This window comes from Melozone crissalis, unplaced genomic scaffold, assembly GCF_028551555.1.
Source record: "Melozone crissalis strain CALT ecotype California unplaced genomic scaffold, PUWL_Pcris_2 ptg000013l_1, whole genome shotgun sequence".
Taxonomy (NCBI): domain Eukaryota; kingdom Metazoa; phylum Chordata; class Aves; order Passeriformes; family Passerellidae; genus Melozone; species Melozone crissalis.
In genome coordinates this window covers 26595059-26607951 of record NW_026535791.1, presented here as the reverse complement: position 1 = coordinate 26607951, position 12893 = coordinate 26595059, and the positions used below count along the sequence as shown (strand labels likewise).

Sequence of the window (12893 nt, the reverse complement as noted above, 5' to 3'; positions counted from 1 at the left end):
GCCAAGAAAGTGAGAGCTCTCTCATAAACACTGGCCTCAGAAGGAACTCATGTGTGTTATATAAAGGACAGCTCCTGCATTGGCAATTAGTACCTTTAAAGTGAGGATAGTGTTAAAAGTGTGAAACAGACACATGTGACTGCATGGAGGAATCCCCACATCACTGGCAGTTGATCTACAAGCCTGGTTCTGTGATCCTGCTTCCCCTTCAGAGCTTTGAACAGTGGTTTGTGATGTTGAAGCTTTTTCCTGGGAAGACAAAACTGGGTTTAACCACATTGAGGGTTTCAGAGACATAAAAACATGCATCAGTGAGAGTGTAACTGCTGTAGATGGGCTTGCTGCAGCCCCTTTGACTTCTCTAGAGCCTCCTGGATTACCTTCCTGGTAGTGCTGAGTGCTGCTCTATTGCTGGCTGGGGTGAAACCATGAGTGTCTTAATCCAAAGCTGAGCTCAGTCACAAGGGCCTGTGACTTTGGCTAAAAAGACTCAAGTCTTTCAGTCTGTGGTAAAAGATGAAGTTTCACCTACCAGTGGAAGTAGCAGCTTGAAGAGAGGTGTGCTCATGCTCTCATTCTTCTCCCATTACCTCTCATGCTCATCCCATTACATGATAATGCAATTCAACTAATTAATTGTAGTGACTTTCTGAATACAAGGGTAATTTTCTGCCATTCTTATTATTTGAATCCAAGCACTGTGTACTCTCCTCTCTGGCTGCAGCAGGGTATTAGCTTGGCTCAAGCCAAATGAAACTGCAGAGTTTCGTTCCTGTGTTCCTGCTTGGCCACAAGGCAGCAATAACCTCTGCAGGAGCACAATTCATCCCACAGCTACTTTAAAAAAACATCCCAAGTGAGCAGTGAACACTTGGAGATGACTACATTGCTGCAGCTGTGGTTTTTCAGTGTGCAGGCACCTCAGTAGTTTGCAGAAAGCCAGTGTTCCTCTGGCTTTGGTCCCTTGGGTTTAAAGGGAACTAAGTAGTTGCCAAAGTGCTCTAAGCTGAGCCTGGAACAGGACTCAAGGGCAGCACAGCTGGCACAGCACTACTGCAAACATCACTGCCAGCAAGAGGCTGCAGTCACATTTTAGAGGCAGCTCTGTGACAAGCATGGATTTTTAACTCCAGTGTTGATGCCCCACAAGCTGTCATTACCTCTTTCATATTAAGAGATTTCTATGCTTTTAAAAAAAATTTGAAAGGAATATACACAAGTTCTACAAAACTGACCCAACTGAAGCCTCAAGTAGAGTTCAAGACAGTAGACTGGTAGAACACTGCAATTATGCATGAGTCAATATCAAGGCAGGCAGTTTGGCTTTTATCTGTGGCACAGAACACACACGAAACTGAAGAAGAGCCATCTGAATGGTGTTTACAGTGCAGCTGAAGGAAGCAGAGTGGTGAAAAAGCATCAGCCATGCCCATCCTCCAGTACATTCACTGCCCTAGGCCCCAGCTGAACAAACCAGAGAACTACAGGAACAGCAGTGTAAGGCACATGTTGAAGGAACTGGACAAATCCAGACACTCAGGCTGAGCGAGTTAGTCCTTGTAACTTGTGTCCCCCCTCTGCTGGTGGCCAGGTGCCATCTGCTGCCCCGTGGCCATGCATGTGAAGAGTCCCTGAGCCAAGAGCAGGCGGCTGCCCCCCCATTCCCCCTCTGGCACTGCAGAGCTCAGCCAGAGGAGCCACAGCAGTCTCCCCTCCGGCAGCAGGGGGCCATGCTTACACAGAAGCTGGCCAGGTCAGAGATGCTGAAGCGTTCATGAATGTGTTATACAGGATGTAAGAAAAAAATGCAGTCTTTCACCTGGTACAGCAAAGCCTTCCCAATACATTTTTTACAGTCAGCAGTGAAACATACAACCCTTTCACACCATCATGGTAGTGCTCCAAAATCCTTAAGAATATTTTGCCATAAAGGCAAGTTTTGTTCTTCAGTAGACAGTCATATACCAGAGGATGCTTTGCTGCCAACAGGCAAAGGGACCTCTTCATAAATTATTTTGAGATAAGGGGACTTCATAGGTAAAAACCAGTATTCCAAGTTGTAGAAGAGGTAAAACTGATGATTCAAGATAACACGATCAATTATTCTGAAAAGATCCACGAAAAACTCTCTGACACTCTGATGAGGTTTGAATGGATTGTAAAAGTCTCTTATAGCTGCTGCCAGTGTCTTGTTTCCTTGTGGTCCAAAAATAGATGTTTCATTCCCCAGATAAATAGGTTCTCCACTGAATAAAATTATGCTGGTGTAGTTTGTTTGTATCTTCTTAAATACAGCTCCTAAGTCAGCTAGCTTCTGGTAGGTTCTCAGTATAAACTTGGAGCACTCATAAGAGTCAAACCACACTGTTGACTTCTTGTCAGGACTTGCTTGAACTGTCCAGGTCTCGTAGTAAATACCAGTTTCATTGTCGTATTTTACCCATTGTGCCATTTCATTAAACATGGTTCCTGTAAGAGATGAAAGTAACTATTGCAGACATCAGGTAACAAATGCAGGATTCAAAATATTTTCCATCTGTTAAAAGGTTCACCTGCCTCCACTGCGAAAGTTTACCTACACTACTTCACCATACAGAGACACAAGGCTTAGGTAAGAGGGGAAAGGGAAAACCCACTGAATAAACTACATTTACATGCAGGTTATTTAAACTGTAATTCCTTTTCCTGATACTTTTCCTGTAACTATGCCAGAACATTCTAACACCAGAGAACTGTGACACTTCTCATTTTGCATTATCCATGCAGACAAACAGGGCAGAGGTAGTACAGTCTACCAGAGATGCTGGAAAAATGCTCACCAGACCAATAGACATTTCTGCACTTCAAGTTTTAATTAAATTCAAAAATTCAGAGCAGATATTTTCATGTCTCTTCACAGAAGAGACACAGACTGAGACACCCTCCTGATTTAACACAGCTGGCACAGCTGAATTGAGCCAAATTATGGGTGGGATGTAAGACCACTAAGATGGGATGCTTTTTGCCAGCTCTCTGAAGGGAGCAAGTTCAGCTCATGATGCTGTTCATCTGTGCTTGCATCCACTCACCCTCTTTGGCTAGAAATCTGACAGTTATTGTGAAATTCAGACAACTGAAAACTCTCAGAGATGCTTCTTCCTTGAAAGTTTCATGGAAATGGAAAGCAAGAAAGGTGAGGAAGACTGTAGCTATGCCTCCATGAGGCACCAGTGTAGCCTCACCTTTCTTGAGCATCAAATAATCCACAGGGAGAGGAAGCATGACAAGTTCCCCAAATGTATGAAAAATTTTAACTTGGTATTCATACAAGAGAATCCAACTGTATCAGGCATCAAATACTTCAGTCACGAACTACAAACTCACAGGAAAGCAGCTCCCCTTTACTTCCTCGTTTAAAGAACTGCCTAGAATTTCTTAGCAGCACTGGATGGATGAATAGATGATGCAGATACTGAGGCCAGCAAAGCTGCTAAGGGTAGAAGTGGGCACACACAAAGCACCACATCACAAGAGCTGTAAGCTGACTCTCCACTGTGTCTTGCACCCTGCACCAACTTCAGAAACTAAGCACTTTTCATCACCCAAAATGTAACTCTCCAAAGTTTCCTCAGTGAACTTTGATTGTAAGTCATTCACTCTACTGCTAGAGCAATCAATCAGATTTATGGGAATGACCTTTTTATTTTAGGATTGCAGTGATCAGTATACAGCAGGAAACTCCTCTGGTGATCACCTATGTATTTTGAAGTGTAAGGCCTAGGTTTGTTCTACAACATATGACAGAGACCTATTACTGGGGACATTTTCACAGTTTTTAGGACACATAATGAGGGGGACAGAAATAGAGATTAATATTTTTATATCTTTGAGATTGTTTCTAAATATGCCTTATTTGTTTGCTCAATAATGAACATGTTTTCAAGAGTTTTTCTATCTCAGCAGTCATCTGCCACTTCACAATAGAAGATTTTGTTTTGGTGAAGCCATGTGAAAAGAGCCCATAATGACTCTTGTTTAAACTGTTTTGCTATTTTTACACTCAAGAGACTCAAGTGTTTTTGTACAGCAACACCAAATGACTCTCACTCAACAACTCTCCAGTGTGAATTGTTCAAAAGGCAGCAGCCTCATGCCACTTTCTGTATTCAACAGAATGTCTGAAATTAGCATCATTGACTAATGCTGCAAATAACCTACAGAACATAAATTAAAAGATACAGTTTTACAGAAGACAAGACTGACTCTACATTTTGTATTAACATTATCCAAAGCATCTCAAATGTACCTGATATTGTGGTCACAAGAACTAAAGTTCCATTTGCCTTCCAGTGTGCATCATCTATTCCTTCATAAAAGCAGGCAGCTCCCTGGTTACACCAGAACGGTGCGTCCATGCCAGGCCGCAGGTGTGGAAATGTGCAGTTCCCAAGCTGGAAGAGCTCATACCACTCCATTGTGTAGTTTCTGCCTGTTAGAGAGCTCCTGAAACCCACAGCATCATGCATAATTTTCTGGAAAATAAAAAAAAAAACACAAAGAACCAAACCATCAAAACATTGATTTCATAACAACTTCAACTGTACAGAAGGTAAGATGCTCAGGAGCTGTTCTGTAACAGGGTGAGAAGAGGGGAGGGAGTTCCTATAACATCTTGAATTCTGTAACACTGAAGCACAACACACCACATTGCATGACACACACACTACTATTCAGAGCATCATGCTATCTCAGTGGTTGTCTATCTATCCATTGTAAATTCTGTCATTTGGAAGCAGATACTCAGTGGGAGCTCATCAAGACTCAAGCTGTCTTTTGAATCCTTAACTTCATGGGGGTATCAGAGAAATAAAGAGCAGAACCAAGTTACCAAAACCAGATCTTTCTAATAAATGCTTTAAAACTAATGAGATAAACACTTCATTTAAAAGCTGTACAGTAAAAACATAAATCCAAACTTAGTTAACAATTGAGATAACAATATTTGAATCTATTTCCATTTTTAACTCTTTGTGCTTGGTTTTGATTCACTAACATTTCTTTACTAATTAGGAATCATGCTTTGAAGATTAATTTTGCTACTGCTATAACTATAAATACTACTAAAGCTGACACTTGATGTTTGCATGATTCCATGAATGGAGACTTCAATTCCATACTCATCATAACACTCAAGAAAGAACTGTAAAAGCAACCAACTTCTCATGATCCACCATTCTGACCAGCTGGCTGTCTGCTCCCGACAGATACCAATGTCCAAGCAAACATGTCAGTTTTTAACAAGAGAAAAATTAATACACTAACCAACTATTTTACCTGATATAAAGGGACAAATAAAAGTATTTTCTTGATGTGATGATAGCACAGAAGAAAAGACATCCAAGACTTAATGGTGTGTGTATACACAGCACTTGTGCAGCTACAGAGGGGAACGTGTTCAAACCCACCAACGATGCTGGTCCTGCTCTTGTCTTTAGCTGAGCTGAATCCTGTACACTTTGTTTGAAACTTTGTGTTCTTTGAATATCTACCCTACAGATAGCCCAGCTCTGTGTGCTCTAATATTCTTCCATACAAGCCTATCCCAACCCTACAGCTCCCGCTCTTAACACCTGCTGTTAAATTCAGCTGAATTTGTCACTCTAACTTTGCTAAAAACGTCACCTTACCAAATGTCCTAGCAGGTCCCCGTACTTGAACTCCCACACTGGAGCCTGTAGTCGATACACCTCAATGACATCCTCTTCCTTCATAAGTGGGATGGCAGAGCCAGTGGGACAGAAGGTGTAGCGAGCTTGGCAGTAAGGATCGGTTTTGGGACGGAAATCAAAGCGCCTGTGTTGAGAAAGAGAAGCACACGGAATGACAAGCACAGCTGGAGTACCTGTCATGGCTGCCTGAGGGGGACAGCTTATGTGTCCAGCACCCCACAAGACAGATTCTGTGACCCAGACACTGCAACACTTGGAGTACTCCAGTTCATAAGGCTGCTGGGGTGCACATCTACAGAAACAGGACTTCAGGCTCACAAATGGAAGTCATATTGTACTGATCGTGAAGGAGTGGAAATAATGTGGATTACAAAGGGTGACATACTCACCAGATCAGAGATAGTTTGGATATCTGCCTCAAAAGGATAGTTTGAGATCTGCCTCAAAAACATTCTCCTGGCAATTTATTTACATGGGGATTGACCAATTTGTTCTTGCTATTCTATAGTAAGAGGTCCCCAGAGCAGCTGTTTTGACTCTACAATACTGCAAAGTCCAGAAAAATAATTAATCCCTCTGTGCTAATTTAGATAAAGACGTCTAAGAACGTCATTGGGATCGTTGTTTCTATTTCATTCCTATCAAACCTCAAAAACTGAAGACCCAATCCACTTCCTTATCACACTACATTCAAGCAGCAAAGAACCTTTTAGACAAGTGTAGGGGGAGTGTGCAGCCAGGTTTTGGTAGCAGGGTGGCTACAGGGGTGGTTTCTGTGAGAATCCACCAGAAGGTTGCTCCATGTCAAGCAAAACCAGTGCCAGCCAGCTCCAGGATGGACCCTGCACTGGACAGGGCTGAGACAATCAGGAATGACAGCAACACCTTTGTGATAACAGATTTAAGAAGTAAAAAAATGTTAATGCACCAATGTAATTGTGGCCAGAGAAGAGCAGGGTTAGAATATGTACGAGGCACAGCCCTGCAGATGCCACGGTCAGTGAAGAAGGAGGAGCAGGAGCTGCTCCCTCCAGGAGATGGAGCTGAGATTCCCCTGCAGCCTGTGGAACAAACCCACACTGGGGCAGGTGGATCCCTTAAAGCATGCTTTGACCCCACAAAGCAGGCTGCACACCTATGGAGAGAGGAGCCGGTGCAGGAGCAGGCTTCCTGGAAGGACTTGTGACCCTCTGGGGGACCCGTGTTGGAACAGACTGTGCCTGAAGGATTACATGGAAGAGTGACCCCTGCTGGAGCAGGTAATGAAGAACTGCTGCCTGCGGGAGGGACTCAGGCTGGAGAACTTCAAGGAAAATTGTCTCCTGTGGAGGGGACCCCACACTGGAGTAGGGAAAGGACTCCTCTCTCTGCAGGAACAGCATCTGATGAAATGAGCCTGACCCTCATTCCCCATCTCCCTGCAGCACTAGGGGGAGGAGGCAGAACCTGGGAAGGAGAAAGGGGTGGGGAAAAGGTGTTTTTAAGATTTATTCTACTTCTTATTTTTATTTATTCTGCTCTTATTTTGTTAGCAATGCATTCAATTAATATCCCAAAGCTGAGTCTGTTTTGCCTTGTGATGGTATTTGGTTAGTGATCTCTCCCTGTCCTTAACTCAAGAACCCTCAAAATACCTTGCTGTATTTTCCTTCCCCAGTCCACTTGTGGAGGGGAATAACGGAGTGACTTTGGTGAACACCTGGCATCCAGCCAGGATCAACCCACTGCAACAAGTTTTCCTGTTCCAAGTTCCTTTAGAGTCACTCCTGTATTTCCCTTAAAACAACACTCCTATATTCCTGATACCATGACAAATTGGCATGCATGGCTTGTCCAGATCTTGTATGGTTTTGTCTGGTTAGCCAGGTGGGGTGGGGGGGAAAGAAAAGAAAAAGAAGGGACAAGCAATCCCCAAACCCTAATGAGTACGTCTGAAAAAACCATACAGAAAACAAAAACTTAGGCCAATCAAGTCCTATTTCTAGCTTGCACACCTTATATTTTCAATTACCCCTTGCACTGCATGTGACAAGAAGGTAAAGAGCATGTTAAGAAACACTGAAACCCCACATTTCTGAGCATCTCACACCAACAGGATTGTTCTCCAAATCTGACCATCCCAAGACCCAGTCCTGCAATTCCTGAACTTGCTGGAAAATCCCAACAACTCCTGACTGCAAGACCAGCTCCTTCAGGCATCACCTGACACAAATTTAACTGCTGGGAATTGCACAACAAGCTCTCAAAATTTCAGGTGTGCATTATTAAGCTGCAGTTAAACATTGATAACTACTCCCTTTACAAACAGCAAACCCGCACAAAATACACACTCAAGCGTAGTGCTTCTCCTGGAGGGGCTCATTTCCTCGGCACGGCCAAATCTATCGCTACTTTCACAGCACGGCGTGCAGTCTCCTGCTGTCCCCGACATCACCAGGAATTCTGGAGGTCAGGCAACTCTGGAGCAGCGAACGGGATTTTGTACCGTTTCATTTGTCACGAAGCATGACGCTAAGTTTAATTTTAAAAGCAAAAAAAACCCCGTACCCCGATTTCCTCACCACCACCTTTTCTGCGGGCATTAAAGAGCGTGTTTAAATGCGGGCAGTCATTCCCGGGAAACCAATATCCCCCGCTGCAGAGACCAAGCGCAGCTCTCGGCCTGGCATGGCACCACGGCTCCCACGCCAAACACCGTGTCAATGATCACCACCCCGGGATCAGAAAGGGGAAGCTTCCCACGGCCTCTCAGTCTAAGGCACAGAGAGGCAGGAGCAGCGCGGCGCGGCCAAGGCCCTGGGGCGGCACTCACCTGTAGGGCACCGGCCAGCGCCGCCGCACCGAGCGGGGCTCCCCCGACACATGCAGGCCCCACGGCGCCAGGAGCAGCAGCAGCAGCAGCGGCGGCGGCAGCAGCAGCAGCCGGGAGCAGCGAGCGGCGCCCATGACGGAGCCGGGCCCGGAGCTGCCGGGGAAGCGGCGGGACCGGAGGAGGCCGGGCGGGAAGGGGCCGCCCCCGCGCCCGCCCACGGGGACGGGGAGGCCGGCGGTGCTCGCCGAGCCCGGGCTGCGGGCAGGGCCTGACCGAGCGGCGCTGCTTTTCCTCCTCCCGAGGGAAGCCAGCCGGGTGCAGAATCATCCCTGAGAAACGTCACCCGGCCGAACTGCGACTGAGTTTTCAGGAGGTCCAAGGAACTCCACGTCGCTGTCGTTCAGATGGAGCAGGGATCCCCTGAACGTTGTCGTTTCACGCATTGCTTTGGAGACGCGCCAAGGCTGGTGGAGGGTCTGGAGCACAAGTCCTGCGAGGAGCAGCTGAGGGAACTGGGGGCGGTTCGCCTAAAAGAAAAGGAGGTTCATGGGGAACCTTATCGCTATAGAGAGCGACACAGCACAAAGTACCACGACTCCATCAGAAGGGTGCAAGAGGGATTTATTATAGCAACATGTTGTTTTTATACTTTTTCAAGATATTTACATTTTACAGACACATTCAGTGCCCATTGGTTATAAGAAAGAAACAAAGTTCTCAGTAGGTGACCAAGGAGCCACGTCATTCTGTGAGCCAGCTAGAGTCTGTATCTTTTAACTTTTTCTCCTTCATCACCTCGCCACAGTAACAACCTTGGTGTCTTCCTCAGGAGAGATACGGGGCTTTCCTTTATCTCTAGGAGGCCTTGGCTGGCTCACAAGAACAGCACAGAATGTCTTTCATACAAACCTTATCACTTTCTACAGCTCCCTGAAAGGAAGTTGTAGGCCAGGGTCGGTCTCTTGCCCCAGGTAATCAGTGACAAGATGAGAGGACATAGTTTTAAGCAGCACCAGGGGAGATTTAGGTTGGACATCAAGAAGAATTTTCTTGACAGAAATGGTATTTCGATATTGGACTTCCCAGAGAGGTGGTGGAGTTACTGTCCCTGAAGGTATTTAAGCAGAGACTGGATGCAGCACTGAGGAGGCACTGAGTGCCATGCTGTAGGTGACATGGGGTGTTCAATCATAGGTTGGACTCAATCTGAGAGGTTTTTTCCAACCTCATAGATTCAGTGATTCTGTAAAAGGCACATCAAGTGCCCATCCTCACACCCAGAACCTACTGAGGGGGTGACCTCTGGGCCTGGCCTCAGGATGATGACGTGAGGCCTCACCAAATGGCAGAGAGGCTTCTGCTGTGATAAACCCTGTAACCCTGAGCCTCTTCAGACTGCCCAGAAGTCTTCTCTGAAACTTTTCAGGGCTTCAAGCTAAGTCTGTATATCCATCACCCATTTCAGAATGCTTTTTCAAATTGTAACACTTTACATTACAGGAATCATATAGCAGTTTATTCTCTCATCTTTATGGTAATAGTGAGAGCTATCTTGCAGATAAGAACTTCTGTCTTGCAGATGAACTAAGAGAAACTGTGAAGACAGGTTTTTCAGCAGCATCCCTGCAGAAAACACAGCTTTTTCCAGCTCAGTAGAGTTCACAGCTGGCTATGCTGGCATCAGAGTCCAGAGGGCTAAGTTTAGTAGTTGGCATGCAGAGTGAAAACACTGGTGTATGCTACTCACTTGGTAAATAATAACTGTGCTGTGGACTTTTGACTATCAGGAACCAGAAAAACATCCCTGCTCATTTCTTGTGAGCCCCTAAAGAACAATCAGTTCTCTAGTCAGCACTGTGCTAGGCTATATATTCAAACAAAACTGCAGGTGGAAAACCCTGCCTCCTTCATAAAATTGCAGGGTAGGCTGCTGAATATCAGTTTCAATAATGCTGGGGGTACTAAAGATGTTCAGAAAAACTTAACATTTTTAACTTAAAACTTTTAATTTCAGGAACATTTCCTTATCTCACTTTCCTGCTGTCTGATTCTATAGTGTTTATTTTTAAAATCCATGCCATTCAGCACTATACATTAATTTAATGTATGCTTACATAATCAATACATACTTACATTTCCATATCTCATTTTAATCTCATGCATGTTAATTGTGTCTGATTTATAAAATCTCTGGGTTTATTTGTTAGAAAATAAAGAGTGCCAGTAATCATGTGTGTTGCACAGCTTGAGTGTAGTACAGTATACCAGCTCTTATATCTGTTCAAAAAGATATGTGTTTGTTTGGAATATTGCCATAGTTCCTAGTGCTAGAGATTTAGATGTGTAACTCTGGAAGTGCTTTATGAAATGAAGGAAGGCTAATTTATCCCTTCTTTGAAATCAGGATGCAAGGAAGTGAAAAGGCATAATGAAGGTGCCATAACTGCTCAGTAGCCAAACTAGAAATGCAGTACAAACAGGTTCTTAGACCTCACTCAGCATATGTTTGCAGTGTGGATTATTAAATCTCCACTATGTAGATGCTGAAGGGGTTGATTTTTTTTTTAATAGCATTTTTATATCTCACTTCATCACATCCCACAGGAAACTTCTGCAGTGAGGTACTGGTTTGGTTTTCTCATGCAACCTAAGTTATGCTGTGAACATAGAAAATAAACCACTAATATATTTATGAATAAATATACTAGAGCTAAAAAGTAATTGTCTAGTTTATTATGCAGAAACCTGTCAAATTCCCCATTATAAACCCACAGAGCTGATCTGCATCTTTGTCCAGTAACAGGCTTTGAGTAAATACTGAAACTGGCTACAAAGATCCAATTTTAGACCTGACAGGATTCCTAAATTTTTCTCATTTCCCAGAATATTTTCTTTTTTGATTAGTGAAAACAACACACAGCAGATAAAGCTAAAGCTATCTACTGAAAACACAGCAGATAAAGCTACACATCTGGCAGCTTTACTCATCACAGGTTTTTTTTCCCCACTCACACTGGCATATGTCAGCTATTGAGTCAGCTGGACACATACTGAGAAATACAAACATCACCTGAAATCATGCTGAAGCTGCTGTGAAAGACAGGAGTTCATCAGTCAGAGGCACAATCTCTGCTTTTGAGGGGTAAGGAAGGAATTTTGAGAAAAAGAGCCAGAAACAGGGCTCCTGCGCACCTACACTTTGCTACATAGCCTGAGATGCCACCTGAGCTGTAAGCCGGGCTGGGAGAAAGCCATGTCTTGTTTTACAGGAGATGGGAATGACTGGGCTTTGTAAGATACTGCTAAGGGTTCCCCTCAGTATCTCCTCGACCCTGGCAGCTAGGGTGAGAGCTGTGCTTGGGACAGATGTGCAGTTCAGGAAGCATTTGGGATTGCAGAGCAGCTCTTCCTATGTCTGCCAGCTTAGGGGCCAGGTGATGGAAATTATTTCTTTCCGAGCTGAAATTCTAGCGGGGGTTGCTCTGCTGAATCCTGAGTGATAGGATGAGGGTTGGGATAAGGATGCAGAGGAAGTTCATCATGAGTTTTAAACTGAGATGAACCCTCTGGGATTTGCTGCAGGGTAGGGATAAGTGAATTGAGTCAGCTGGGTGCCTATGAAATACAAAGAGCTGTCCAAGTCAAATTTAAGCTAACAGCCATTGTCAGGCAACTAAGGCACCTCAAAGCAGGATTTCCACCAGAGAAAACATATATCTCAAATCCTGGGCAGCAGGAAAAAGTCTGCAGTCTAGGGCAGAGCTGTAATTCAATCCCTTGAAGCCTGGAGGGGTCAGTACCTGCTCTCTTCCCATCAGGGTGTGCAGCTGGTTGCTCAAGGTCTGATAAAAACTTGTGAGGAAAGTCAGAAACTGCTGCTGCTCTGCTGAGCCACCTCAGAAGGGGCTCCCTGCTCCTTTCCTGGTGAGCTGCTTTTAAGCCAAAGCTCCTGCCTCCCACATGAGCTACAGTGCAGCCACACCTGGACCCAGCTGTGTACCCCACTGATGCAGACCCAGTGCATTGGTCATTCCAGCCTTGCATTTGCCTCACCACCATGGATTTTTCTAGTGATCAGACTCGAGGTGGAACCTCACTGCTGTTTCTGGAAGGGAACAGGCCCATAGTAGTGGCTGAATCCAGCAGCAGCCCCAGGTACAGCAGTTTAGAGGCTGGGATTACACTACTTGTGCTAAGGCCAGCTCACAGGATGTGCAGGAAGAGTGACCCACACAGGATGGAGAAGAGTCCTCTTAGGGCTACTTTATGGTGACAGAGAGCTAGGGCAAGGCCATGTCATGAGCTGGGATGAAAACATGGACCTAAGACACAGAGGGCCATGACAAGGTCACACAGTCAGGCCAGGGATATGG

At 44.9% G+C, this 12893-nt stretch overlaps 1 protein-coding gene across 1 annotated transcript; it reads right to left on the bottom strand.

The window, feature by feature from the left end:
• Positions 1 to 1305: 1305 nt before the first annotated feature.
• On the bottom strand, positions 1306 to 8669 carry CLN5 (CLN5 intracellular trafficking protein). Its single transcript, XM_054271633.1, has 4 exons — positions 8521 to 8669; positions 5667 to 5832; positions 4286 to 4511; positions 1306 to 2469 (listed from the first exon to the last, which is right to left on the bottom strand). The coding sequence occupies exons 1-4, from the start codon at positions 8652 to 8654 to the stop codon at positions 1958 to 1960; spliced, it is 1038 nt and encodes a 345-aa protein (XP_054127608.1). The 5' UTR covers positions 8655 to 8669; the 3' UTR covers positions 1306 to 1957.
• Between the last annotated feature and the right edge of the window lie 4224 nt (positions 8670 to 12893).